The sequence below is a fragment of the Caenorhabditis elegans genome, chromosome I, assembly GCF_000002985.6.
Source record: "Caenorhabditis elegans chromosome I".
Classification (NCBI taxonomy): Eukaryota; Metazoa; Nematoda; class Chromadorea; order Rhabditida; family Rhabditidae; genus Caenorhabditis; species Caenorhabditis elegans.
The window spans coordinates 8,511,317-8,539,234 of NC_003279.8; the positions used below are offsets into that span (position 1 = coordinate 8,511,317).

The 27,918-nt window shown below is 33.4% G+C and overlaps 8 protein-coding genes and 3 non-coding genes across 13 annotated transcripts; 4 read left to right on the forward strand and 7 right to left on the reverse strand.

Annotated features, from left to right (window-relative positions):
- Positions 1-276: 276 nt before the first annotated feature.
- On the reverse strand, positions 277-1,189 carry K02B12.2 (Myb_DNA-bind_3 domain-containing protein). The gene is made up of 2 exons (NM_059905.4): positions 972-1,189; positions 277-918 (listed from the first exon to the last, which is right to left on the reverse strand). The coding sequence occupies exons 1-2, from the start codon at positions 1,033-1,035 to the stop codon at positions 392-394; spliced, it is 591 nt and encodes a 196-aa protein (NP_492306.1). The 5' UTR covers positions 1,036-1,189; the 3' UTR covers positions 277-391.
- Positions 1,190-2,583: 1,394 nt separating this feature from the next.
- axl-1 (Axin-like protein 1) lies at positions 2,584-6,219 on the forward strand. Of its 2 annotated transcripts, NM_001047207.6 has the most exons (10): positions 2,584-2,674; positions 2,809-3,009; positions 4,551-4,670; positions 4,714-4,763; positions 4,873-4,998; positions 5,042-5,206; positions 5,477-5,553; positions 5,602-5,686; positions 5,734-5,889; positions 5,939-6,197. In NM_001047207.6, exons 1-10 carry the CDS (start codon positions 2,603-2,605, stop codon positions 6,087-6,089), a joined length of 1,203 nt encoding a protein of 400 aa, NP_001040672.1. In that variant the 5' UTR covers positions 2,584-2,602; the 3' UTR covers positions 6,090-6,197. The 2 variants fall into 2 exon arrangements, with proteins under 2 accessions (NP_001040672.1, NP_001040671.1); NM_001047206.5 differs by lacking the exons at positions 2,584-2,674; positions 2,809-3,009 and adding an exon at positions 3,905-4,075 and having other exon boundaries at positions 5,939-6,219.
- On the reverse strand, positions 6,137-15,305 carry tnsl-1 (Tonsoku-like protein; the record flags this gene model as incomplete). Its single annotated transcript, NM_001374927.3, has 22 exons — positions 6,137-6,406; positions 6,454-6,593; positions 6,644-6,818; positions 6,863-6,969; positions 7,019-7,180; positions 10,652-10,869; positions 10,914-11,075; positions 11,128-11,370; positions 11,542-11,681; positions 11,729-11,870; positions 12,132-12,436; positions 12,485-12,621; positions 13,085-13,259; positions 13,310-13,423; positions 13,636-13,780; positions 13,830-14,022; positions 14,069-14,189; positions 14,244-14,388; positions 14,437-14,522; positions 14,574-14,920; positions 15,103-15,219; positions 15,272-15,305. 22 exons carry the CDS (start codon positions 15,303-15,305, stop codon positions 6,218-6,220), a joined length of 3,597 nt encoding a protein of 1,198 aa, NP_001361839.1. The 3' UTR covers positions 6,137-6,217.
- On the forward strand, positions 7,586-8,293 carry K02B12.6 (FIP (Fungus-Induced Protein) Related; the record flags this gene model as incomplete). Its single annotated transcript, NM_059908.2, has 3 exons — positions 7,586-7,649; positions 7,791-8,090; positions 8,144-8,293. The coding sequence occupies 3 exons, from the start codon at positions 7,586-7,588 to the stop codon at positions 8,182-8,184; spliced, it is 405 nt and encodes a 134-aa protein (NP_492309.1). The 3' UTR covers positions 8,185-8,293.
- Positions 7,949-8,097, reverse strand: K02B12.12. Its single transcript, NR_050316.1, has one exon. It is a non-coding gene; the product is annotated as an Unclassified non-coding RNA K02B12.12 (non-coding RNA).
- nssp-6 (FIP (Fungus-Induced Protein) Related) lies at positions 9,585-10,650 on the forward strand. Its single transcript, NM_001047208.2, has 3 exons — positions 9,585-9,682; positions 10,246-10,503; positions 10,556-10,650. Exons 1-3 carry the CDS (start codon positions 9,622-9,624, stop codon positions 10,591-10,593), a joined length of 357 nt encoding a protein of 118 aa, NP_001040673.1. The 5' UTR covers positions 9,585-9,621; the 3' UTR covers positions 10,594-10,650.
- Positions 15,306-15,441: 136 nt separating the features above from the next.
- On the reverse strand, positions 15,442-17,955 carry rfgp-1 (ADP-ribosylation factor GTPase-activating protein 1; the record flags this gene model as incomplete). The annotated part of the gene is made up of 10 exons (NM_059909.6): positions 15,442-15,867; positions 15,925-16,002; positions 16,052-16,185; positions 16,237-16,367; positions 16,420-16,521; positions 16,567-16,666; positions 17,265-17,467; positions 17,516-17,687; positions 17,734-17,843; positions 17,896-17,955. 10 exons carry the CDS (start codon positions 17,953-17,955, stop codon positions 15,686-15,688), a joined length of 1,272 nt encoding a protein of 423 aa, NP_492310.1. The 3' UTR covers positions 15,442-15,685.
- Positions 17,956-18,059: 104 nt separating this feature from the next.
- zhp-3 (Zip homologous protein 3) lies at positions 18,060-20,026 on the reverse strand. 2 transcript variants are annotated; one of them, NM_001263873.4, is made up of 8 exons: positions 19,902-20,026; positions 19,669-19,859; positions 19,441-19,622; positions 19,137-19,392; positions 19,025-19,096; positions 18,604-18,746; positions 18,392-18,555; positions 18,060-18,219 (listed from the first exon to the last, which is right to left on the reverse strand). In NM_001263873.4, the coding sequence occupies exons 1-8, from the start codon at positions 20,002-20,004 to the stop codon at positions 18,161-18,163; spliced, it is 1,170 nt and encodes a 389-aa protein (NP_001250802.1). In that variant the 5' UTR covers positions 20,005-20,026; the 3' UTR covers positions 18,060-18,160. The 2 variants fall into 2 exon arrangements, with proteins under 2 accessions (NP_001250802.1, NP_001250801.1); NM_001263872.3 differs by having other exon boundaries at positions 18,061-18,219; positions 19,025-19,090; positions 19,902-20,020.
- On the forward strand, positions 18,802-18,888 carry K02B12.11. Its single transcript, NR_050317.1, has one exon. It is a non-coding gene; the product is annotated as an Unclassified non-coding RNA K02B12.11 (non-coding RNA).
- On the reverse strand, positions 18,812-18,883 carry K02B12.t1. Its single transcript has one exon. It is a non-coding gene; the product is annotated as a tRNA-Glu (tRNA).
- Positions 20,027-20,367: 341 nt separating the features above from the next.
- gpa-15 (Guanine nucleotide-binding protein alpha-15 subunit) lies at positions 20,368-23,211 on the reverse strand. The gene is made up of 7 exons (NM_059911.3): positions 23,014-23,211; positions 22,748-22,889; positions 22,238-22,398; positions 21,587-21,715; positions 20,940-21,069; positions 20,738-20,891; positions 20,368-20,695 (listed from the first exon to the last, which is right to left on the reverse strand). The coding sequence occupies exons 1-7, from the start codon at positions 23,175-23,177 to the stop codon at positions 20,505-20,507; spliced, it is 1,071 nt and encodes a 356-aa protein (NP_492312.1). The 5' UTR covers positions 23,178-23,211; the 3' UTR covers positions 20,368-20,504.
- Between the last annotated feature and the right edge of the window lie 4,707 nt (positions 23,212-27,918).

The following is a 27,918-nucleotide window of genomic DNA, read 5'->3' on the forward strand; positions in this document are numbered from 1 at the left end:
TGTGTGATAAATACACAGTTTTTACGCAAATTTTCAAAAAATAAAGAAATAAAATAATAAAATTCGATTAAAAATGTCGTGAAAGCCACGTGTTCTCGTTGAAAATCGCTTTCGCGTAAATCGTACCGAAACGGAGAAAGCTAGGCCATAAGTGGGATGTTAGTCCGCAACATTGGCGGGTGTTCAAATAGTAGTTTTCTGCCCGAAAGTTATCGGGTTGTTCTGTTTAGTGTCAGCTCGAAGCAGCTCATTGTTGCAGTATATCAGAATGAATAATATTTAAAATAACATTTATTTAAAAAAAATGTCAAGAAGAAACAGTAACATGAAGTTGGAAGCATGCCAGATGAAGGGAAAAAAGTTCAAGAAGTGTTCTGAAAACCGAAATGATTTACTCAGATTTAGCAGAAATACGAAGTCCCTGTACATTTTCCTGTGGGTTTTCCGGTTCTTGTTCCATTAGTTCATCTTCTTCATCTTCTGGTTGATCTTCTCCACTATCATCTTCCTCATCATCCCAACTATCCATTTCAACGTTATCCAGTGGATCGTATTGATTCTCAGTTTCAGCAACAAGACTTTCAATTGCTTTATCAATTTTATCTGAAGATTCCATAAGTTTCGTCTCTTCACGCGCAACTTTCTTTTCGATTTTTGCCTCAATTTTTGGTTTGACTTCTTCTGATTTTCTCTTTTTCGCTGGTGACGGTTTGCTATGAATATCCTCTGCGTTGTGCTCATCTGGCATATCTAATAGTTCGATAATAAGTGTATTCCATTCAATTGTATCCTCATCATCTTTTCTGTATTGAAGATAATCGATCATTTTCTTCTGAAGTGCATCCAATTTCGGAAGAACCCATGTGCAATTCCCGCATTTGCTTAGATCGGTTGTAGACTTTACATGAGTAGTGTAATCTATAATACGGATATTTATTGGGAATCTTGTAAAGAAAAATAAAATAACTTACGATTAACTATCACTAGAAATTCCTCGATTCTCATTTGATCCACAGATTCATCGGCCATAATCATTTTTTTGTTGAAAAATCAGAACTGTTCAAAAAATTGGATAACTATCGAATGTAGAAAGATTCAAATGACTACATCTATGAGTGTCATGCAATGGTGCTCAAAACCGATCGATTTGTTGCTCTAAACCTTTAGGAAGGTCCGTTCTTCCACCATAGAGTCTCTCAATACACCTGTCTATAATTAGTCTCTCCCTTTCAATGTCTCTTATCTAATCCGTCGACTACCATGTGCACGAAAACATTCTCGAGAGCAGAGATTTTAAGGGAAAAGATAATTATAATGGAATCCAGGAAATGAGTGTAGTTCGATATCAGTTGTTGATAACATTCCGGAAGAGTTCAATGGTGGCCTATAAGGTCATCAGTGCTCTTGCCCGCCTTCGACACTTTTCCCAATAATAGAAATTCCAAAATTATACTAAACTACGGAGTTCACCCCAAATGCACAAAAGACACTTTACTTTCAATTCGAAACTTCTATTGTTTTCAGAAAGTATATCATTCGATCCCAAACTCTCTGGACACCAAAAAAGGTTTTCTAGTCAGAGTAGACATTTTTATATGCAAAGAATTGAGTAATATACTGTCATAATATCAAATTCGTCAATTTCAGTTATATCATGTGTGTACTGTTGAAGAGTACATCCATCCCCATCTGTTCCCACATCTGTCAGTTCATTTGTGTCGGCTGAATGTAAAAGTAAGTGAGTCAATCCATCGAAGGTCAACTTCTCGCGCGAAACGACACACTCCTTGATTATGGAAATTTCAAAACTGCTATATGCCCACATTCGCTATGCATTCCATGGTTTTATATTTTAACAATTTAAAAATTGATACATCAATATTTATCGAATTTTACTACATGTTTTCTTTCAGAAATCGGTGCTCTTAGTTTTAGAAAAATTGAAAATAGTGACAATAAGTGTTTCGGACAGTTTAACGTCACGAAAGACATTCTTTCCAGTAAGAATTCCGAAGGAAGTAGCCCCCACTTTTACTGATATGCCAACTTCTCGCGATAGACGCATTCGAGATAAAAAGCGAGTTTTCAATAATTAATAAAGTGAAGAAATTTCAAATCAAAACAAGAAACCCACGGCTTTTATAACTTCAGTTTTAAGACTACTTTAGAATAAACAAGGTGATAACCATCAATTCCCGAATTGAAAAAGTTAGAAAATCCTTCCAAATATTGAACTCTACTAGAAAGCTTGCATTTTGGCAGAATTTTTTTTATATAGACTTTTCAGCTATATACTCTAAATCGTGCTATAACATTTTAAACCCTTATTTTACGAGACTTGAACACAAATTTCTCCATTTCCTGTCTCCACACTCATTCTCTCCCTCTATCGTCAATTTATTTGCCAAGACGGTAGGGCTCTCGATCGGTTTGACACAATATCTCATCTCTTTCCGTCTAACATTTCGACGTTTTTTTCGCGCATTTGCTCAATCTCCACCCATACTTCAAATATTTAATCATTTTTAACCCAAGTTTTTCTTGTTGATAAATGATCTTACATGGGTAAAATACAAAACTTTCAGTATGAAACGAAGAAATAATGACGATGCGATCGAAATTCTCCATTGATCGAGTTCTTCATGATACCGCATTTGCCAAATGGTGTCAAAAGGTAGAGTAATCGTTGTATCGTTTGGAAAAATCGTATTGTATACAGTAATTACGTTCTGAAAATTAATTTTTTTAATTTATGAATCTATGTAAATATAATTAAATTTCCTGCCAAATAATTAAATCATGTTCTAGGAAGAATCGCGGAACGCCGATTCGATAACCCTGTACACGTCAATTTTGGATTTTGAATCCAAACTGAAAACTGGTTCTCCATCTCTATCTCTTTTAAAATTGGCTAGGCATATTCATCGAAAATACGTCAGTTTGAATACTGGAACATGCCACGTCATCGGTGATTCAATACGCACTAAGATCTCCACACGGGTACATGAGGTAATGATCAATATACTTGTTAATGTTTGTCTAGTCAGTTGAAATATCGTCGGTTGGAATATTTGTAAAAAATACTTATATGATAGTCAAGCATGCCCAAATATTTAATTTAATAACTCCATTTTTGATATTTCGAAAATTTCAGTCAAATTTTCAAAAATTGTACTTTTGATAACTTCTGAACATTCCTGCACGTCCGAATCAGATGTGGGCAACATTTTTGGAGTCCAGAAGTTATGAAAAATCAATAAATTGTTTCCCTGCGAATATTCTAGGTCAAAATCAACAAATCCAGCAAAATCGAAATTTTTGAACAAAAATGTGGTCAACTTTTCGTTTTCTCCTGATTTTGAGCCTTGATGCTAATTTTGTTTCCTAAACTGTACATTTTTTTCTCCGTTTTTTTTGCATTTACAAGCTTTCAATATTATTAAAAAATTACAAAAATTACTTTAAAAACTTCGCAAAAGTTTTCGATCGGAGTTTTGAATAAAATTGTTTTTTGATTTCTTGTCCTAAGAAACCTGATTCAAATCTCTACAATGTTCAAATACTAATAACTAAAACATAACCTAAAAAAATCAAAGAAGGTTTTGATATGATAATCATTCATTCTAGCACCACGGGAGTAGTTTTTTGAAAACTACCCCACTTGCCATACTTTACCTTTACTTTGGAATATTTACTCAAATTTAGGCAGCCGTTTTTCCGTAGAACCGCAGGATTTTTTCATCTCTCCGAACATTTCTCGGGCGTGTTCTCTGTTCTTTCAAGTGATAAAAAAGAAGAGAAACAGTTTGGCAGTTCTTTTCTTCGGATACCTGTCAAGTACCATGTGCATACACACAAAAGACACAGTGAGGACACTTAACACAAATTCTTAGTGTAGATCAACACAGGTTGACACGTCATTAGGCTTGAAAGTGTTGGTCAACACAAAGAGAAGAAGTGCTTCATTTCTTCAAATAGATATTTATTAGTTTTTGATTTTGTTACCTCCATGGCTACAATGTCGAGACGGTGGAATTATTTCACACCCCATTATAATGATGAAGGTTCAATTGATGTGAGTAATTGATTATTGTTTCAATTTTTATACTTTTTCTAGTAATTTCATATTTATTAAAATACTGCTTTATGAAAAATCGCTCGTTAAAAGATTTTACAGTTCCGACTATTTTCGAGCATTGCCGTAGGGTCACCTTCCTAAAATTTTCCTAAAAGTTTCAGATCCGGCATTTTAAAAATATTTAAATTTTCAAAAAAATGGACGTAGATATATCAGTCGACATATTACAGTACCTTTTCTAACGGTAGATCTGAATTACCTGTTACTCATATCTTACCTTTTTTGTTGAAAATTTGTAAAATTGTCATATTTATTTTATTCGAAAAATCTTATATCCATATCATAAAATTTCAAGAAAAGTAAAACTGGATATCATCATGAATAATGTCTTTTCATCAATACAACTTTTTTATTGGAAGTTGATGAGAACATTTTTATCCAAATGTCATTGTGAAACCATAACATTTTTCAGGTTCTCGATGGTAAACCCCCGTACATAGACTTATTTGATCCTCTCAAACAACCACTTTTCCAACATTTACGGTCAATGCACACTGAATTTTCAACGACAACAGCCGATGTTAATACTACTGTAACTTGTGGTTGACTCTAAAATTTATCGAATTTATTTTCAGTGGGAAGATGCGTCATCAACAAGTTCTTCAAATAAAGGTGCTACAATATGGTTAGTAAAAATAAATTAAGATATGCGAACCGGATAGTAGAGCCGTTTTGTAGACACCCCACTAAATAAAATAATTGAAAGAAGATTCTCAAGTCACACAAATTTTCAGGTTCAATGAAGACGCAATCGATAAATCATCCCGCCACGAAATAGGTCAAAGTACAGTAACCCATGAGTCGGAAGATGATCGATTTTCGTTTTTCAATGCTGTCTGTACACGCCTTAATTCCTTACAGTACGTGCTTTTTGATATTTCGAATATTTAGAAATCGTTTTAGAGAAACAAAAAACTCATCAGAAACAGAAGAACACGCAGAATCGCCACGAAAAGAAAAATCTTCAACTCCATATGGGACTGATGGATTTGCACCGCCACCGAGGAGCACACAGACTAATACATTGAAAGTTTCAAATCTTCCGAAACGTTTTGAATCTCTTTACAAGTGAGTCTTGTGACAAAGAACCCATCTGCCGATTTTCGGCAAATGCTCATGTTTAAACAATAATTGCCAAACTGTGTTCAGGTTTTCAACATAAAAAATACGGTGCCTGGTCTCAAAACGACCGAAACTTCGAAGCTACAGTACTCGGAAATAGTTCTCAATTGCCCACAGTTTTTTACATTAAAAATATATTAGAAAAAATTGAGTTCGAGAAAAAATTGTCACACGGTCTAAATACTTTTTCTTCGGATAAATTGAAGTAAATTTCAGAAAGAAACGCCAACAAGTTGCCACATCAGATTCCAGCGGATTCGGAAGCAATGCTAGTGATTTTTGGAGTTTTGAACGTAGGAAGTTCCCAGTTTTCAAGAATTTTATTCGAGAATTAATTTCAGGTTATGGAAAATCCAATCAAGGAACACTTGAAAGACCAAATCGATTATTTACGGGAACAAACAACGGGTTTTCCACATTACAACCGTAAGCTTTCACATCAAGAATGGCGGTTAAATAATATATATTTTCAGAAAGAGAAGAGGTTCAGAGGCTCCAAAAATGACTGTAGAACTACGATACGAGAATGATGTTCCGATGGTGGCAAAGATTTCAGCAAATCATGCACAATCCGTCACTTTAAGATATTTTAGACATTTATTCGGTCTTCACTATACTGATAACTGCCGGTAAAATATTTTTAATATCGCCAAGTTTTCAAAAAAAAAGTTTGTTCAGCTTTTTCTTTAAATCAACATGCGAAGATGGTTCCGCTCAATATCAATGGACTCTGCTCTTCCATGATGATGACATTCTTCCCGTGTTTCAAAATAGAATTACAGCAATTTGTAGAATGTGTCCTCCTCCAGAAGATCATGATTTAATTTAACTTTAATTATTCGTATGTAAAGATATTGTCGTCAGTTTTTGTCTTTTAATTGTACGGTTATTCATTTCATTTTACAGCAAAATGTGATAAACAGTATTGACGATAATTGATAAGATAATTGTGAGATACTAATACAAAATATTAAGGGCTCTGGGACATCCGCTGTGTAGTTCTTGTGGGAGACTTGGGTCGACTGTAGAATAACTAACATCTACATGAGTTATTCGTTCCATAACTGATAATGTTTCAAATACAGAATCCCAATGAAGATCTGATCCACGAGCAGAAAATGAGCACAAATGCGAAAGCCAATCAGACTGAAATTGAAAAGGTTAACATTTTATAAAAATCTTCATGAATGCACCTCAAACTCCACTTTTGTTTTCGTTTCATTTATGGTAAGTTCCTCTAAATTCTTCAATTCTCCCAATATCAGAATCCAGATCTGATCGGAAATCCACGAGGAGTTGAAGCTCAAATCCAACTTCTTGAGATGAGACATGCCTGTAAATTGAGCTTTTTGGTATTTTGGATAAAGTTAATGGAATACAAACCTATAAAAACTGATGGGATAATAGTATCAATCGAAGTATTATTCGCAAGCAACCGTATTCCAGAAAGATTTAAAGATTCAATATTGGAACATTGATTTAAAACTTTTATGATTTGAGATTCTTCCCGAAAGTCGATACATTGAATAGTGAGCTTTTTTAGGAGAGGCTTAGGTTTCTGAAATTTATGATTTAAAAGAAAAACCAGACATTGTACAATACTTCAAAAATTCCAGAAAATCTAGTTGTTGATATTGTATTTGCCAAAACCAATTCACTACATTCATCTATAACAGATTGAAGATTTGCTTCATCGTCAATTGATAGATCTGAAATTTAATGATTTAAAATCAGATAATTCAATGGAATGATGCTTACCACAATGACTTAGATTCAATGAAAAGTTTTGAGGACGTTCGCATTTGTTTAATGTCCGTGTCACATCTAATAGTTCCAAAGAGTTGAGATAAAGGTCAGAAAGATCAAGTTCACTTTCAGTGGATAAAAGTTTCAAACGATTGGTTACATCGGATATTTGATCTGAAAACAAAATATTTTTAGACTAACATGGTGCATCGAACCCTTTATTTCAGTTGTCCAATTTGTATCAACTTAATCTTTTTCTATTATAATTTGATCTACAAAATGAGCTTTTTTCAGGATCTCAAACTTCGGTCGGTACTTGCATCACTAGTGCTTCCCTCATAGTTACAGTTGCATGCAATTCATCCGGATGACATTCAACTATCAGAAAATAAAGAAAGAAGAGAAAGTGCTTAGAATTGCTGGCAGAAGTGCAAAATAAAAGAATATCTTCTGCATTGTGTGTGTGTCGTCTCTTCCTCCACCTTGTCTTTTCTTTCTATGAACTACTATTAGTAACCGGACAGGAGAGAAGCGGAATGGTATAAAAGTAGGAAGACGTTCAGAGAATTATCAACAGCGATGGCTTCCTATTCTTCTATTCTTGTTCTTTCCGTTTGTACCATTGGTGCGCTGGCTGTTATGGGTAAGATTTTATTATTGATTTGATTTTCGTTTTATTACCACAAAAACCTAGCGTATTTTAAATTTAATTAGACCATGTGAAATATGCTCTTCGAGATTTCCTATTTCACTCTAGTTATGACTACAATCATTAAATTTTCAGAGCACAACTCGTATTATCCTGGTGGACACTCCACGAGCTACTACCAACCATTCCAAACCGATACCTACGGATCCAAGTACTACAACACCGAATCCTATGGAAAATACGATGAGCATGGCAACAATGGCAAGGACTCACACTACGAGCCAAACTACTACAATCCAATTGCCTCTTACTATCACTCGTACATGCCAAAGTATCATGGAGGACACAATGACTACTACACCAAGTACAACCAATACACCCCATACTACGGAGGATCACACCAACAAAACTATTACGAGCAGCCAAAGCATGATGGTTAGTTCGAAATTTAGATTCACTTGAGATGAGTTTCAAATGGTATTTTTCAGATTACCACGGCGGAGATCATCACTACGATATGCACAAGTAAACACCTTCAATATGGCTCTAATCATCAATGAAAATTTGCTCTTTTCTCTCGCACTTTATCATTTTTCTATCGAATAAGCATTTTCTATGAATAAAATACTTGAAAAGAGTACACTACGTTCAACCATCAAGCTGCAGTTTCTAGATGTAATTCATCATATTTGCGTGCTAGAATCATGTTGTTTCGTCATCGTTCTATAATTAGTACATTTCCCTTCAGGTTCCTATTTTCTATTTTTGATCAAAAATGAAGTATCCAAGTTAGATTTCAATTTGACGGAGAGAACATCGGAGCAATCAGAAAGTGCCGCATCCCGGAAAAAATATAGACTTGGAACGAAAGAAAAATGTATTCCACATTCTGTTGAAGCTATCATATAAATTTCAACGAAGTGAATGTACAATTCCTGTTTAAATTGAACTTCAACATATATCTCACGGCATGATAATCTTATCTAAGATTCTTGTCAATTTCTAGAATATCACATGCTCACACGGTGTTTTATTCACTACCAGTATCAAGATTATAATAATCATAAATTACATGTGGAAGTTGAAGCTTTTGGTATCTGACATTCAAAAATGGAATCAATGAAGTATTCTGCACATAGTATAATGTTTTAACGAACGCACATAATTAATACTCAGTGATTTTCCAAGTTTATCATTATCTTTAAAAGATGTTCCGAAGCATTCTTCACACAAGTTCATAAAGTAGCACGTCATTCGGTGGCAAACAAAGAAATTGCTTAATTTACTAAAATCTCTGCACGTCACTTTGTACTTGATAAGATGCAAAGTTTTCAGGCGGTTCTAGCTCAAAACTTTTGGAGAATACCGAAGATCACGCACCAAAACTCGCCTGAAAAATATGAAACGCAAAGACAACGTCATCACTGCGTATTTGCAGACAAACGTAGTAATTCGGAAGTTTAGTTGAAAGAAGAAATCAAAAAAATCCAATTAAATTAGATTTCAAGCTATTCGTCTTGGAGAAATAAACATCCAATTAATTCGGGTCATTTCACAAATCTTAATGATGTTTTCAGTCAGAGAGCTTCTTCTAAAAATAGTTGTGAAAACTCCTTTGGCACTTTCCATTCAATTTTTAGGACTTCTTTCTCTGCCACTTCTTCTTCTTCTTCATCTTGTTCGCACCTATTGGGACCTCATTCTTTTTCATCAATAAACCTCCCGGTACCATTATGTAATTTAGTGTATGGAAGGGAGAGAGAGAATGAATCGTTATGTACGTGTCTGCTGCCTCAATGACTAGTATCCAGAAGAAAGCATCCAAGAAATGCAGAAAAAACGCGAGAGATGAGAAAGTGGGCGGGATGCCGTTGTTTTTCTAGTTGTTCGAAGAAAGTATAAAAGCATCGGATGGAGGTGAATAAAGGCACAGTCAATTGGGCAATTCATCCATAAGACAACTAATATGTACTTCCGTCTATTTCTTGTACTTGTCATCTGCGCCACAACGGCTCTCGCCATGTTTGGTACGTTACTTTTTTTTAATAAGAAGCAAACTTATAGGGATTTCGTATTACTAAACAATCTAACATTTTTTTTGAATGTTTCAAAATTGTTAGCAAACTTTTGGTAATTTCCAGAATAAAATTAAAAAATATTGAGACTTTTTCGGGCGTTGCAGTAGTTCAAACCCCTACAATATTCAAACGTTAATAATAAAAACGTTTTTTGTTGGTATATCTCCAAAATTATGATTGAAAACTGAGAAATTGTAGCTTTAAAAGATTTGATTTTATTGAAGTTAAAAATATTTTATTTTTCATATCATCATAGTATACCTACTTATATGAATAGTAACTTAATGATATATGAAAAATTGTATTATGAGTACGACTCACATCGAGATAAAAATTTAGATTTGGCGTATATGTATAATAGTTTTGAAAGATAAAGTGATCAATCCAATAAATGTTACTAAATGCATCTAGAATATTATTCCGCAAAAAGAAATATTCACTCTGGTCAGATACTAATAAGTCAGAAAATATTCGAAAATTAACTCTAACTCCAACAAAAAACAATTTTCTAGATCATGGTCCAAAATATGGATCGCACCAGTTCAAACCAGTATATCTGAGCCCATATGGATCAAAATACGAATCCTATGGAAAATACGATGATCATAAAGACTCCCACTACCAACCATCCTACTATCATGATTCTTATGAGCCAAAGTACAACAGTGGACATGATCAGAAATCTGGAAATGATTACTACTCATCCTACCAACCATCTCATCAACCATACTATGGTGGTTCTTATTACAATGAGCAACCAAAGTACAACGGTGAGATTTTACATTTAAAAAAAGTATTGAAACTTAAAAAGATATATTTCAGATTACCACGGATCCCAAAACTACTATGATAAATACTGATTTAAATGAAATTTGTGATAACATGCCTTTTGTGAGAATAAATTTTTCCATAGCTTACTTTTTACGATTTTTTGATACACTTCATCAGCCGACGGGGCAGTCAGTTGAAATACCAGAACTAATTGACCGGATCCAGCAAGATGATTCAGAGTGAGCTCATCGCCAAGAAGACACTTGTCCACATCATCTTGCTTCCAAGCTCGTGAAATTTTGAGTTGCGAAATTGAAGTATTGTTGGATAGAACACGAGCTTTTGCTTCAGAGATTGTTAAAGTTCTGAATGGATTGTTTTATATAAATTCTTAAAACCTTCCGATTACCGGGGAAATAACAGCATAACTGGTTGAATTTTCTCAGCAGAATTTCCTTCGAAACAGCATTTGACCGGGATATCTAAACTCTTCTGCTGAATGATTGGAGGCCTGGGAGTGATTACAACTGGCCGGATAGTCGGTGTTGGTTTCTTTCGGGGTAGAGGTGATCTGGAAATTAATATTGGAAAATGTTCTAAGATTATATTTGAAATTTAGCAACCTTCCATTCAATTTCTTAAATCCAACAATTTGTAAGTCATCGTCACCACCAAATACCGAAGGAGCGGATCGAACTGTTGTAGTTGGAGATATTGATCTTCGGGGAGAAATTGAATTCCGAGGATTCGAAGTCAACGATGATGATGAGTTTTGTCGTTGAACGCGTTTGGACGTTATTAGTGAAGGCTGTACAAGACGTTTCCGATTCGAGTGAGCAGTTGTAGGCGGTGTAGAGTTTGGAGGTCTGAAAATTAGTTGAAACTTTTTATGGCATCTGTTTTTTATATAAATAAAAAGTTTTTTTTTTAATTTTTCGGTTTTTTTTTTCAAATCAAGCAATCGAAAAACCAAAAAAAACTTTTTTTGATTTATCGTTTTTGGAAAAACCCGGAAAAACTGTACTTTTCCAACTTACTTAATATTTTCCTCGCTTCTTTGTTTCCTTTTTGACGTATTACTTGAGTTATCAGAATTATTTGAATTTCTTCGTTTTCTCGACGCAGCCATTGCATAAATCATTCCATCCTCAACATCATCAGGAGGAATGTCTTCTTCCTGAAAAATAAATCGATAAGTTTATGGCACTTCTTGAATTTGAATACTTCTTGATGTATTCGTGGAATTCTGTTGATCGGATGAGGTGGCGGAATATTGACAGGCGCTTTATAGTTTGCAGTCAATATCTTCAAATTTTCAGCGAATTTGAGATGCCTCTCGGTATACTCATTTTCGTCAATGAATCGTCTGAAAATTAGAAATTTTAATCATGTGAAGCACTATAAGAGAGCCAGTACTAATTTCTGGTTATCTAAATTCGGAAAGAACAATCTCAGAAATTAATGGGCTGCGATCGGAAACAGGAACCATGTGAAAAGTTTTGAGATTTTTTGGCACAAAAAAATTGCAAAAAAAAATTCCCCAGGTTTTTGTCAAAATTTGTTTATTGGTACAAATTTCGAACACAACCCTGGTCGGTGCCTACAAGTAGATAAATACCGTTCATACTTCAAATGCTGATAAGCAGTCCATCCAGCACTATCACGTAGATCAACTGATGCTCTATTATCAATCAATAACTGAGCAATATCTACATATCCATTGGTACATGCTTCCATTAGAGGTGTCAATCGAGAATGGTTCAGTTCAGTCGAAGAATTTTGTGATTCTTCTGACATAAATGATTCTGCACTTCTAGCGTTCACTTCTGCACCATATCGTAACAATACTAGAACATTTCCGTATTGATTGTGAGCTACTGCTTCCGAAAGAGGTGTCCAACCACCATTATCTTTTGCATTGACTTTACAACCCTAAAATAATGGAAATTTATCACGATTTTTAAACAAAATTCCACTTACACGTCTACACAGACGCTCTATAACCGCTTCATTTTCAGATTTCATTGCTGCTTGATGTAAAACTGTTTCTCCTTTATCATTCGTTTTGTTCAACTGATGTTCCGTTAGAAGATCCAATTTGAGTAGTTCATTCTCTTCTGAAATCAGGCAAAATTCGACATTTTTCAAACGGCCAAAATTTCAGAAAAAATCAATTTAAAAACTTCGTACATTAAAGGTGACCTATCATTCGACAAAAACGTAAAACCAAGATATGGGCGGAGCCAGTGTTCAAATTTTCTTTTGATGAAGTTTCTTAAAATATCAATTTTTGAAATTTTGGAAACTTTATGGGAACTTCTAGTAACTCTGGAAGTATTTTAATGCTCTTTGAAATTTTTAGACAGTTCTGATATTTGTACTTCTAGTATTTTCTAGACTTTTTAAATGTTTTCTAAACTACAGTAAACCTACAGTAATACTACAGTATCCCGTCTGTATCTTATTATTTATAACGCGATGTATTTATCGAAAAGGCTCCGTCTAAATCTTGGTTCCTTTTTGCATTTTTCTTTAAATTTTCTTGTACTTTTTCGAACTTTGTGAACTTTGTGTATATACCTTTGCATCTCTCTAACACATCTTCATCTGAAAGTTTCCAGTATAAGACATCAGTTTCATCATCCTCATTCTTAATCACAACTTCTGGAATATTATCAGTTTCTTGTTTCCATTTTATCGCGTTTTCCTCGTTCCGCTTATCCGACCAGTAGTTGGCCCAATTCTCGTAGAGCTCCTGAACAAATTAAAATTAAAATAGGATGTTATATAGAGATTATAACATACACGTTTGGTGTCTAATCGAAGGATTTTCCCATTGAGTTCATTAAACATTGGTTCCAAATCCGTAAAGTCTAGCTTGCACATACAACCGAATATTGAAACTCGAGTATCGAGAATCTGAAAATAATCGATAATAAATTTTAAATTTTAAGATTTTAATTATGGTAGTTGAATGAACCAGAGCTGACCTTTTCTTTTGGTTTTCTGGGAACAAAATTGTAATTTAAACCTTTTTTATGTTAGGTTTATCCGAAAGTTAACCATGAAATTTTTTTTCACAAAATTCTATTTTTTTTTAACTTTGCATTTAAATTCAATATTTTTCAAACCTTTTCTTCTGTAGCCCCAGTTTTCATGAGAAGTTCCAATAGATTCTTAAACATTTCCAAAGATTTTGAATGTTCATCTAAATCACTGTAAACCAAAGCCATTCCCTGATATGCACGAAGAGCATCTTCGTCGTTCCGTTTGAATCTACAAAAATAAGCTCTAAAATAAAATATTTAAAATAAATTCCACTTACTCTAACATTTTCTGATAACTCATCAAAATATTGTCTCTTACAAATTGCCGATATTCTTTCTTCTCTTTCGCCATTAAAGTTTGGAAATATTGATCATAAAGATCTCCGATTGCTTCGTAGAGTTGACATTTTGATAATTTAGGCTCCATTTGTGGATTTTTTCGAATTTTGTTATACTTCACCAGTCGATAAACTGTAAAATAAAGTAATAAAGATACGGGAGAACTTCAAAAACTGACTAATGCAAATTCTTTTGACAGTATCCTCAAGCTCATGAGCTGGAAATCTAGCTTCATGAAAAAAGTAAGCTTCTGCGAGCGACTTGTAAGCTTTGTCAAGACGGTTTGCAAGGAGATATTGCTGAAAACATATATATATATTATGCATATAATTATATTCAGCTGGAAAGTTTACATGAGAAAGTTCACATAAAGTCTGAGCTTTTTTATCTTCTGATGCGTCATCGTCCATTAATTCAGCGATATCTACTCGTTGATTCACAGGAGCAATACTACATTTAGTACGGAGCATCTCGAATCTCATAGATTTATCATTTACTCTGAAAATTCCGAAAAATATAATAATTTATGTAGAATAAAAAACTAACCTTAATAATCCTTCAGTTTTGTCCAACAATTGCATTGCTCTCGCATTATTTCCTATTTGATTTTGTAGCTGAGCTTCCAGTGTGAACTGAAAAATATTGAATTTAATTTTTCTTCGGAACTGATTTTTCTAACTAACCAGCTGAGCTTTTCGAACTTTCGGTGCTCCACCAGGCTCACTTTCTTTAAACGATGATTTGTATAAATCCACAAGTTCTCTAGCCTTTTTTGTCAATTCAATTGCTCGTTCAATATCAGTTCGTTCAGCTTCTCCATTCAAAAATAATTGTTGTAGACACCATGCTTCAACATGATACGATAGTTGTTCCTGAGATCGACTTCCACATTCTTTTGCCAATTTTCGGAACGAGACAATGTGTTGAAGACATGATTCTCTGTTACCTAGTTCCGCATAAATTTCACTTAATGTACGTTCACAAAGACTGCCTTCGAAGTATTTTCGGTGTTCACGTGCGAGTTTTGAACCTGTAATAAAGAAAATGAGCAGTGATTGACTTTTTTACATTAAAATAATCCCTGCAAAGTTTAATCCAGAAAATTGCATTTTTAAATATCGATGTCAAGAATCGCGGCAACTTTCAGCAACAAGCAGAATTTTGGAATTTGCAGGATTCAACAATTTTAGGTTCAAAATTCAGAAATCTCACCTTCTTCACAAAGAGAAATTGCAGATTCCAAATCTCCAATTTGCTTGAGCTCATGAGCTGCTTCATTAAACTTGTCGACTGCGTCACTGAACTTTCCGTTTCTCATACATTTTCGAGCTAAAAGCTCCGTTCATTTTATTTTCTAAATTTGAACAAATCTTCTGCTTACCTTCTTTTTCTTTTTTGTTTTTTACAGATGACATCTGGAAATGAAACAGGAACATTGAAACGGGACAGAAAAGTTTTAAAGAAAAACTCAACAAAATATATAAACTGAAACTCACAAAAACAACAACCAAAACCAAACAACAATAACCACATATTAATATTTCAAATCTTCGAGTTTTTCGCATTTTTATTTCAAAAAGTGATCTCACCAAACGATAAATTGGCAATTGGCCGGTATTTTCTAGAAACATTTTTAAAGAAAAATTAAATCACAGGAAACATTTCTGATGGCTAGAAAGGAAAGGAATTTCGGTAAAGAAAGAGAGTGGAAAAACAGAAATAAGTTATTTAAAAAAGAGAAAAGGGGACAGAAAATACAGAAATTTGGGAATTTGTTTGTTGAAAAAGAAAATTCCTATTGATTGAGAAGATCCCATGCATCATCATCCCATCCTTTTGCTTTTTCTTCTTTCTTTTTTGGAGGTGCGGCGGCTACTGGAGCCAAACGTGGAGCTGTTGTCTTTGGTTTGTTGAATGAAGACTCGAATTGAGTAATTGTTGAAGAAGAATCATCATCCTCTACATTTTCTGCGGTTACTGAAAATTTCGACAATCAACAATATTATTAAAATTCCTTTTTGAAATGAACTATACCTTTTTCTTTGCTTTGCACTGGCTTGACACTTCTCTCCTTTTTCTTTTTTGTCTCTACCGGTTCCGTTGGTTTCAATTCTGAAAATCAAAAGTAAAAATAGGAAAAAATCTACTTGATTCAAAATACCTTCATTGCTCAAATGATCTCCACCTTCAGTTGTTCCACGTGGCAAATTAGATTGTTTTAGCCAGTCGTTGAACTCATTTTGCGACGATGAGCCGGACATTCCACCTCCGCCACCACCAAAGTCTTCGTAACCACTGTAAGATTTAAAAAATAATGATTATGGCGGAAATATTTTTTAAAATTACGTTTTAGCGAGAATACCAGAGAAGGCATTGAGAGAAGGTGATTTTACGAATGAAGATAATCCATCCCAGGATTTAGTTCCAACTTCTGATGCTTTGTTCGCGACACCACCAAATAGTGAATTGTTTTGAGACTGAAATTTACTTTTTTTAAAATTAATTTCTGACTTTTTGATAAAATCCTACCACATTCTCGCTTAACTGTGACGCTTTCTGCTGAGCTTGAATTCCAACGTCTTTTGCCATCGCTGCAGCTTGAGAAGCTCCTTTTGAAAGCATAGACCAGCCCTGTAGAACAACTATTTTAAAATTGTTAATCTAGGTTAAATCTACCATTGAAAGACCAGACATTGCTCCAGCAAGCAAATCATCTCCACTATTTGACTGATTCGGTACATATCCAGTATTTCCGAATCCTTGATATTTGCTGTTTCTGAAAAAAAAACAATTCTGTGGAACTGTAAGAAAACTTAATTTTTGAAGTCTGTAATTTCTGAAAACTGAAAACGTGAGGTTAAAAATTTATTTCCATGTTTGGAGAGATACTTTCATACAATTAAAGAAGCAACCGTTTCTCAAATTAGCGAACGGGACTTTAAAAATTCCAATTATCACCCTTCATTGCATGATATCTTTTTTTTCAAACGTTGCGGCCGCTGCGACACAGACAGGCTGACAAAACTTGAGTTTTTAGTTGAATCTTTTTTTCAACTTGAAAATATGTATTTATTAAAAAAATTTAACCAAAATATTTTTTTAATTTTCAGGACGTCTTTCTACGAAACGTCGTTTTCGAACTTTTTAAGTCTGATAGAAAAGTGTCCCATATTTCGTTGCTTCATCTTTAATTATAGGAAAGTATATTTTCAGACATGAAAATAAATTTTCAAATCTCTGAAAATATGTTTATTTCAAAGCTTTCATCCGACATTACATTTTTTCAGGAATTTTCAAAATTTTTAATCACAAAATTCAGTCGTTTTAGGGAATTTTGAAATATTCTTCCACCTTTAATTGTTTCAAAAACTTACGAATCTTGGGTAGAATATGCCCCATCGCCTGTGGATTGTGAATAACTTGAATTTCCACCATAATAAGAACCAAGAGACGAGTTCCCTGAAGACTTATTAGTTGGTTTGGATTGAGAAGACATTCCTCCAAGTGTTGGTGGAACATAGTTTGCTGCTGGAGATGTTGATTGTGACCATTCACGGCCTTCAGCTTCACAGGCTACCTTTAATACATTTTTTATTAAATTTTCAATCAATTAACAAAGACATACTTTATCTCTAAATAAAGCAGCAGCTCGTGAATTATATTTCTCTTGAATCGTCCATTTCTCCTTATAATCTGGCTGTGACTGCAAGAACTCGGCAAACTTTCTATTGCCTCCGGCCTTCATTTTTGCTAATTCAATGTCTTTCCATTTGTCCATAGTCACAGAGCGTACGAAACTGAACAACAAAAATTGAAAATTCAGCGAGAACTGTGGAAACCTACCTCAAATGTACGCCCAAACTACGGTGAATCCCCGAGCATTCGAGACAAATCCATATTCCATACGATACGGACACCCATTGAGGATTATTGGCTTCGCATTCGAAACAGAACTGAATGAAATAGATTTAAATGTGTTAATAACATTTGTGATATCAGACTTACGTTATTATCATCACACGGCCGAAGTTCTTTCAGCACTCTTCGGGTCCGTGGACTTGCCATCTTAAAAGTTTCAAAAATTTTAAGGTAAAGAGGGTTTAAACACGAAATATTCAAATAAAATTTAAATCAGATGTGAACTAGGTAGAGAAAAAGAAATTTGGAATTTTTAACCCAATTTTTATGAAATAAACATTAAAGTTGAATTGTACATGATGTATATATCAACAAATAAAGAACGAATTCAGAAAAAAACGAGATTAAAACATTAATCGGCGGGTCCAATGAAGCTCCGACCATTGATCGGTTTCCTTTGTGCGAGGTATCCTGAAAACGTCAGAGTACACGTGGCAAAAATCGAAAGAATTGGAATATAGAGGGAGCGGAAAGGCGCAAAAAGCGCCCGGAATGAGAGAGTGAGAGACGAAAAAAGTGTGTAAGTGTGTTAGTTGATGAGAGGGTCGAGGGAAATTGAGGAATAAAAGAGTGAATGACAGACCGGGTTGAGATGAGATTCGACGCATTTCTTGTATCTGCTGACGGTCGAATCCAGCTGCACTTCGACGATTTTGTGCTATTGGAGTAATTCGTGAATTCTGTTTGAAATGATGAACACGTATCGCAGAACCGCCTCCTGTGGGCAGCGAAGAATCTCTTTTAGAACTGGAAAATTATGAATTAGGAATCACAGATACTTTGAAAATATCTCACATATCATGCACTCCAAATGAATTCGCTCTATTTTGCCTCCAATTTTCCAGTGACATACTAGTTTTGTCCATGATTGTCTGATTTGCCGTAGTTTTGTTTATCATCGAACTATCTCCCATATTATTACGCGATGGGGTGAATATCTGTAAAAATTTAAGTCATATTAAGAACTGTGCTTGAAAATGTTTAAAAATTTATAAAAAAGATCTTCCGTTGCGGGGAATCGAACCCCGGCCTTATGGGTGAGAGCCATAAATCCTAACCACTAGACCACAACGGAGCGTGCTTTTGAGTAGCCAAGAGAAACATTACCACTTTGAAGATACGGCAAGGGGTGGACGAATGTTACAACAAGAATTGTCTACGCAAAAAGTGTGTTGAACCACTTTCTGAGAGCCGGTGTATACTAATAACAACTTACATTATTGAAGGCCACACTGAAAGCTGATGATTCTGACGTGTTTGCATTAGCTGACTGTCCACTGCTCTGCAACTAGAATATATGGACAATCTTTTTATCAAATAATTGTTACCATTGTATTGAACATAGCTTCTTCGTTTAATGATTCTGGTCTAGTGCGGCTGCCATTTTCGAAAAACGAATTATAATTAATGGAATTTGGTGATGAAGCTGGAGAGCTAACTAGCGGTGAGACCATATTAAATGTTGAATTTGCAGACGATTCGACAAGAGATGGTGCCGTTTCTTGTGATTCAGCAAGACTGAATGGAAATGGAGTTTGAGAGTTCATTCCAAGAGTGTCGGCGGACATTAAATTTGTCATAGATCTGAAATTCAATGTTTGAAAGAACGAAATAAAAACAAAATTTACCAACTTCAATTTTGCTTGACACTCTTCAATTTCTCTCTCAGCTTTTACCCGTTCTTCTTCACTTGCTTGCAATTTCTTTTCTGCCATTTGAATCCACGCGGTCGCCTCCGCTAGCTTCTTCCTTTGTGAATCGAATTCCTGCCCTTTCGTTCGAAAATATACCTCCATTTGTCGTTTTTTCTCTTTCTAGAACCAAATTTATGAATTCTTCCTAGCTGATTGTAGCTCAAACCTCCTTAGTCAAATATTTGACAAGATGATCTCTTGTGCTCTGTTGGAAATCTATTTTCTTTTGTATTTTCGCCAATGAATCTGCCACCATTTTTATAGGGTCAGCAAAATATATTTTGATTCCTGAGCTTATGTTTCCATCCAATCGAACAAGTCTCACATTTTTCTTACAAATCAAACAGACAGCAAGATCTAAAGTTCATCGTTTTCAAGATTTTAAACTAATTTTCGTACCTGCTTTCGCGCATTTCGTACAAAAAATGTGAAAACATGAAGAGATGAAGAATCCATCCGGTGGTTTTCGGTTGAAGCATTTATTACAGTGAACAAAATCCATATTTTCCTGTTATTAGCTGAAAAGAACACAATTTTTCAACGGCAAAACAGCTAAAAATGATGGAAGAAACGATTAATTGAATTCATATAATGTCGTTTAGCAGCTCGGAAAATAGTTAATATTATAAAAAAGAAGACAAAATCTTCGAAAAATCGAGCAAATTTCCAATAAATTTATTCGAATGCAATGAAAAACTGTTTAAATTTCACAAAATCAAAAGAAAATCAACATAAACCAGATAAAATTAAAAAATTAGCGTGTGATTGTCACCGTAGTGATCATTCCCTGCGAAACCCAATAAACATATGATGGCATGCGCCTTCGAAATACGGTGGTAAATTAACGAATTTTGACAGGCATAGAAACAACTTTATTATTTTAAATCGCTTGTGAATAAAAGTTATTATCAACTATTTTATTCCAGAATTGAACAAAAAAAAACAACCCGTTAATTTGTAACTGTGTACAAAAATAAAAATATAACATTTAAAAAAATGAAATTATTCCATGCCTGTTCCTCGTAAATTTCGTCCAATAACCATATCAACAACACTATCAATTACCAATTGAATTTGATTTGTGTCTGTTGCACACGTTACATGCGTATAAATTTTCTTAATGTCGGAATATTTATTAAGTCGTTCAAAACGCATCTGAATATAGGCAACACACTCGGCATAATCATTTGATCCTAAAAAACATTCTAGAAGGAGAAATCAATGGAATCTCCTACCTTGATATGTTGAAAAGAGCACATTAATACTTGTTGTCTTTAATTTTTGTTCAAACAAATCCCGTTTGTTTAAAAATAAAATCATCGCAGCTTGCACAAACCAACGGGAATTGCATATTGTTTCGAATAACTTTATCGATTCTTTCATTCGATTCTAAAAATTTTGGAATTTGGAAAACAGCAGACAAACAAAAAAACTCACCGTTTGACCATCTTCATTAAGTTTTTGATTGAACTCATTTATTGCTGATATAAAAATTGTTGCATTTACATTATCAAAAAGATGAATCCATTTTCGGCGTTCTGAGCGTTGTCCTCCAACATCGTATATTCTACAAAAAAATGTACATTTATTTTTCGTTTTAGAGAACTATTATGGTGAATCAAAGCAATTGCGCTCCAACGCTTAATAAAACATACTTTGGGTCTCGTTAGGTACAGGCGGCGAGCCCGTCAATTCAATCTTGTTCAATTATTTTTAGTACTATTATTCCTTTCTAGTTTCCAAGAGTATTCTGTCATTAATGTTTTTTTAAATTATTGTTTGGGATTATTTTTTTGTTCAAATTACGTTTAAAAAATTCATGTGAAGTTGAAAAGTTAAAAGTTTTTTTTTCGAAAATTACTTTTAATTTAACAATTTTTACATTTAAAAATAATTAGAAACATAACAAAAACAATGTTGGAAATGAGTTAAGCGGGCGAAAATAATTGGAAATGTTGAAATTTGTCGCCTTTACCTAACGAGATCCAAGTTATGGGGGCGGCCATTAAAAATTCCATTCACGCTACTCCACCTTGATTTTTAATTATTTTATCAAGGAACATAAAGCTCAGAGAGTTACTCACCTAAACTTTGTTCCTTTAATTTCAATAGTTTGTTGTACAACTCCCATTGTAGGTATTCGTATTCGTAACATATCATCTACAGTTGGAATATAATCAGCATTGTTTATTCGGTCCAATTCATTCATGAAACTGAAATTGAAACTTTTTATTTAATTATTAACATGTTTGGGAGTGTTACGGTGAGTTGCCTGTTTTTTGGGATATTCGGTTAAATCTACAGTAGTCAAATGTCATTGCTTCTCACTAAAACTTTGGAAGCTCAAAAAGCATTAGGAAATTGATTAAAGTTTGTGAGAAAAATTAAAGTTGTGAATTTTGAAATAACCAATCATTCTACCGAATTTGAATTTTTTAAGAAAAAATATTTTATGACTGAAAAATTTCAATGGATTTAAATATTTTTGGACATATCTCTCTCTGTTTTTAAGGCAGTTTTCTACCTCCCCAACTCAGCGAAAAAATTTGATTTAAAAAATTCAGATGGCAATTTCAGGAGGTTTGTAGTGAGCTAGTCAAGATATAGATACGTCAGTGTCGTCTCGAAATGTACTTTCTTTCTTCATAAAGCATGAAAATAAGTACTCTGTTTTTGAACTCGCTAATTTCAAAATTTTTCAGATTATCCTGTTTTAGACTGAATAAAAAACTTACTAAACGAGAGTATCCATCATTTGAAATTCGGCTCTTCTTTCGAAAGTTTTCTGTACAACTGGATCATGCCATAATCGTTTTATAGCATTGAATGTTAATGGAATAAATGGCATCGCATCTTTACTACTATCAGCCAGTGATAAAATATGTTGAGCATCAGCCTGAAAATATTTAATTTTTAAATTGCAAATTTCTTAATAACTGTTGAAGATCGGTCATTGGAGAATTTACTTTAAAATTAAAAATAGTTCCACATGCTGAAATATTACAAAAGAGAGACGGAAAACATTGAGAAAGTATGTCAACCAAACTCTGGGTAGTCTCTTTTTGTTGGAAAATCGCGATAATTAGTTGTTTTTTTCAAAAAATGTTTTTGAGTATTCCCCATTGTGTTTATTTGACAATTTAACAAATATAAAGTCTTAAAAATTTGTACAATCTAACAATCTAACCTGACAAAATGGAGCAAAGGGTGTAATGAGGAAAACACAGTTCAACAAAAAAACTTACATCAAGTTCAGGAGTGCTTAGCTCATAATAAAAATGATCCTTTGCTTTCAAAAGTGTTGCTACTCCTTGGATAATATTGCTATACACCGTACCCGCCACGTTTTTCAGGTCCGCTTTTGAAAACCCGCTGCTATGAAGAATACTGAAAGTTGGTTAGATATTAAGATATGGTTGTTTTGCACTGTAATAAAATCTTCAACAATGGAAGTAATTTCCAGAAAAGATTTCTAGTTTTTGTCCACTATTATTAATTATGTTGCCCTCACTTTATTTGCTTTAAAATGGTCGATTTCCCACACTCTCCAGTTCCAAGAAGTAACAATTTCTGATTACCAATCTCGTCGTCCTCGTCCTTTCTTATCTGTTTATCAATAACCGAGTTTATTCGTTTTTGTTCTTTGCTTTCCGGCGTTGAGCACGTTGATCCCATTCTCTGTTTTTCAAATTCAATGCATCTGGAAACTAAATCAAATTTTAGAAATTGTCAAGTTATTCATGAAGAGAGCAAGTGTAAAATAAAATAGGGATTATTATTGAAATATTGTTGTCAACAATCTAAAGAAAATACCAAAAATTCTTAAATTCAACTACAAAATCTATTTCATTACTGGTTTGGAAAAAAAAAACTCAGAACTATATTATAACATTTACTACTCTGTACTTTTTCCACACTTTGATATGCACCTTTAAATAATTGTATATTGTTATTTATTCGTATTTTCTTGTAATTTTATATTTTTCTTGTAACTAAAGTAAATGCTTTTCTAAAAACAAGCAACAGGGTGATAGTCAGAGTTTAAAAAAATCAGAAAACATTAATCGCAGTTCTAAAATATCATTTTGCAGTATGATGAAACGGTTTTTTTCAATGGCACCTTTCTAAAAAAAATATACAAATATTTTTATTAGAGACTGAGATTCTTTCCGATAAAATTTATCGGATAAATATAAATTTCCTCCCAAAAAATTCGAAAAACTGAAATTTATTTGTTTTGGAAATTATATTTAAAACTTATAAACTAAATTTTTGATAACTTATGAACAACAAATTGAACTACAAATTTTATGATTTTCAGAAATTTTTTGATAAAATGATCAGTCACAGACAATTATTTGGCTAAAAATTTCCAAAAATTAACTTTTTACCTGAATTTTCTGAAACTTCATAAACTTGTTTTTAACTACGAGTTATAAAAAATAAGCGGTACTTGTGTATTATACCCCCCGCCGTTTAAAAAAACGAATTTTGTAATTTATAAAATGAATACGTGTGGACTTTTAGGCTTAGGAAAACAACATTCCTACGCCTAACGAGGAAAATGGGTATCACGTTTAATTTAAGTCGATAAATTAATAGAAATTTGTTTAATTTTTTAAATGGCGGGGGTATAATACACAAGTACCAAATAAACTAACAACAAACTTCAAAATCTTTTGAGGCCATTTTTGAATGTTAAAAGAATATCTTCTTCTAGTTATTTTCTTCATATATCGTATTTCCTCACTATCAGTCTTACACTGATATTTTACCAAACGAACCGTACTTTGCGGGAATTCAGTATATTGTTTTTTGGGTGAAATTAATGAGGAAATTTTAAAACGCCTTTGAAATGGTGGAAGGTCTACATGACTAATAGATGAAGTACGGTAAGTTGGCCGAGTTGCATTATTCGTCTCGTTCAAGAGGATAACGTTAATTGAATTTTAAGAATAACACATTTTCTAAAACTCAAAACAAACAAACAATTTTGAATAAAATGGCGTTATAGAAAAATCTGAAAAGAAAAAAAATTAAATTCAAGAAACGGGGGTGAGAGTGAAAAAAAAAACTAATTTTCGCTGTCACATATGTGGCAAAATGAACTAGTAGTATTTCTCTGAAGAAGTATTGCACCTGCTCCTTTCTCTCTATCACTCTTTCACTCTTTTTCTCACTTTTCTCATCAGAAATCTGCCATTTATTCGACTGTGGTTATGCTCATTGGAGCATTCGAGCTGAAGATGAAGTTCGATAAGACACGTGATAATGTGACGTGGAATTGAAACCAAAAAATAATAAGTGTTGAAGACAAGTTGTTTTACTTTTCCAAAAGTTTCAGAAAGTGTATCCGTACAAAATCTCTTTTGTTGTTGTTTTAAAGCAATCAATATTAACTCAATGACTACAAAACCAATCAAAACTCTACATGGAGAGCCAGACAGAGTTGTGTTGGAAAAATAATGAGATGTTAAAAAACAGGTTTCTGTTTTCTGAACATTTGTATCTGTCTGATGTGTGAGCAAATGAAATTAAGATGTTGACTAATATAACAAGACGATCTTTCAGAATAAATTACCGTTTTACTATTACATATTTTGCTGTGCACTTTTTTAGTATAAAAAGTTGTGATTTTCATTTTTTTAAATGTTACATCAACAGTTTAAACCTAGGTTGTTTTGGATTTTATCAGCATACGGGCTCGTAAAAGAGAAGAGGAGACGAGGTTACGCCTTCGGCAACATCCGAAATTGCCGATTGCCGGAAATTTTGAAAAACGGCAATTGTTGGAATTGCCGAATGCCGAAAAAACTTCCGGAAAGAAATGTTGTGCACTTCTATTCATTTTTGAGTCTAGACATGTATTTTCTTGCAAAATTTCCGTATTTTTGTTTAAATATTAGACCAAGTAGTATTAAACTAGGTCATATGGTCTTAAACTTCAAAGGCGTACACGTTATCTTCAATAACGCTTACGACATGCTGAAAAAAATCAATTAACTTTGTTATTTTTTGAAAACCAGTTAGGTCTGAAAACTGCCGAGAATATCTTTAACAACTGCCGGTGTATTGTTTGAAACCTATTACCCCATTTTCTGTGTTAGTCTTGCGCCCTCCACTTTGACAGCTCATAACGGGGGTTTATTTTGATTTACAAAAAAATTAACTGACACAACATGTTTTATAATTTGCTCTACACTTTTGAAATTAATTATTTTTTGATATCTGCAAAAGGGACCGAGGGATAAAATATGCAAAAAAAATAATTGGTTGCGATAAAGTAACTATACGTTCAATAGACTATAGACTATAAATGATCTACGGAGCTAACTGTTATATTTTGAAGGCGAGAAAAGGAGAGAAGACGAGTACCTTATTACAAAAGAATAAGGATTAAATAATTGATAGTGAATGAGTCTGATGATCTTTTTCCCTGTCCAAGGATCATTCACAACACCTGCTTGCTAAATTTATCACGTTTTATCAACTATCGAACTATTACCTTCTCTTCTCTATTTGTATTGCATCCAAATCTATTTTGAAAGCTCATATATTTTTAGTATTTGGTTTTATCAAGAATCAATCGATGCGAAGAAATGTGAAGCATTTCATCTGTAAAATCTTTTGACGAATGTGAAGGAAATTGAGATATGAGTATACTCTACTGAACAATCAAAATCGGGGGAAAAACCAGCGAACTATCATGACTTTACTGTTAATTTCTTTTAATTATTGTTTTATAACTGTCTTAAATAATTTACAGAATAATGCATTGAAGAAGTATTAAAACATTTTGTGGGAATTATATAACTAGAAAACGATAGTGAACATAGACACAAACAGTCGTTCTAAATTATTTTTTTCTTTTTATTTCACTTGAGTTGTCTTACACTGCTCAACTTGAGTTCCGTTTCTATGGGCAACAAGCAAAAAAAAAAACGGGAGAATATGTTCGTAATTGAACGTGTGCCTCCCAAAGAAAAATGAAGAAAGAGCAAGGATAAAACAAGTGATATGTATTCCATATTTGATCAACAAAAAAAATCTAAAAGGAAATAACTGAAAGTAAAAACTCCTACAGCAACAAAATAGGGATAAGCACGTATTTGTGGGAACCTGGCACAGGCTATGGTAACGGAAAAACTTTTGAATAAAAAGTTAAAAGTAGCCTTATCGTGTGAAATTAAAGAACCCCGTTTTCTCACATATTTCTGCAAAGATTATTATAACCGAGTTACGGGTTTGTGGAAAGGTGGAGAAGAAATCAAAAATCAGCGTAGTTTTTGAAGTAAGGCACAAAAAAAAAAGAAACTTGGAAAATATGGTTTAGTTAAAGGTGGACTACGCTCAGTGGGGATTTTGTTTGAACAGCTTTAGCAAAAGGTTTGTTTTAACGTAAATTTGAATTAAAAGTTAAAGTACATTCACTTCAAAAAATGACGCAATTTTAACGTAAAAATTAAAAACTGAATCATCATAATCACAACTCTATTGGGAATATATACAAAGAATGTTTGATAGAAAAGTTAATTAAGTTAAGAGAAGTAGCTCGTGATTTCTTTTCTTTTGATGACGACACATTATCATTATCATCATCAACATCAACTTTATTTACCTATAGCAACCACGTCTACTACTTGGAATAGATAATAACAAAAAATAAAATAGAAAAGAAAAAGAGACAGAGGTTTGGTAGTGTGGAGGCAGAGCTCCGTGAGCCAAGGGAGTTGACCACAAAATCAGAATTATAATTAACGGGTTTAGAGTTTGAAGAGAAGCAGAAAATACTCGCACAGCTGTTTTTAGAATTTGAAGATAAAGGTTAATCGAATAATTATTTCTCTTTTTTTCATGTTTATAAAGATTTGAATTTTGGTGAAACAACAATCCGTTACAAACCACAATTATATTTCATCTGCGTTTTTGATGTTGAATGACTTTGATTTCTTTGCTAATAAATAATACATTTCATGTTTTATAACATTCAGACATTTTAGCAACAAATCGTGTTAATAATATTTCAATTTTAGGCAGAAATTCAGCAAAAAAATGAGTAGATCAATGGGTGTCTGAAAAATGAAAACTTATACTTATTTAAAAATGTTGGCTTTTATCTCCGATATATAACGGGTATCTACTTTTATGAAAACATGACATTAGATCTGTAACCACGCCCTATTATGATTTGGGGAGTGAACTTTTATGCTTGACGCACAAATTATTGGATATCGAATCAATTTTTGAAAAAATCTAAAGGTTTCCAATTTCCCGTTGTTTCTTAAATCTCTGGAAAAACTGCTCTTGTGTTTGATCCATGATTGTGATGCACAACAATTTATACAACCAGTAATACGTTTTTTTTAAATTTTTTCCTTTTTATGCTTTGTGTTTTTTTGCCTGATGTTAAATATCC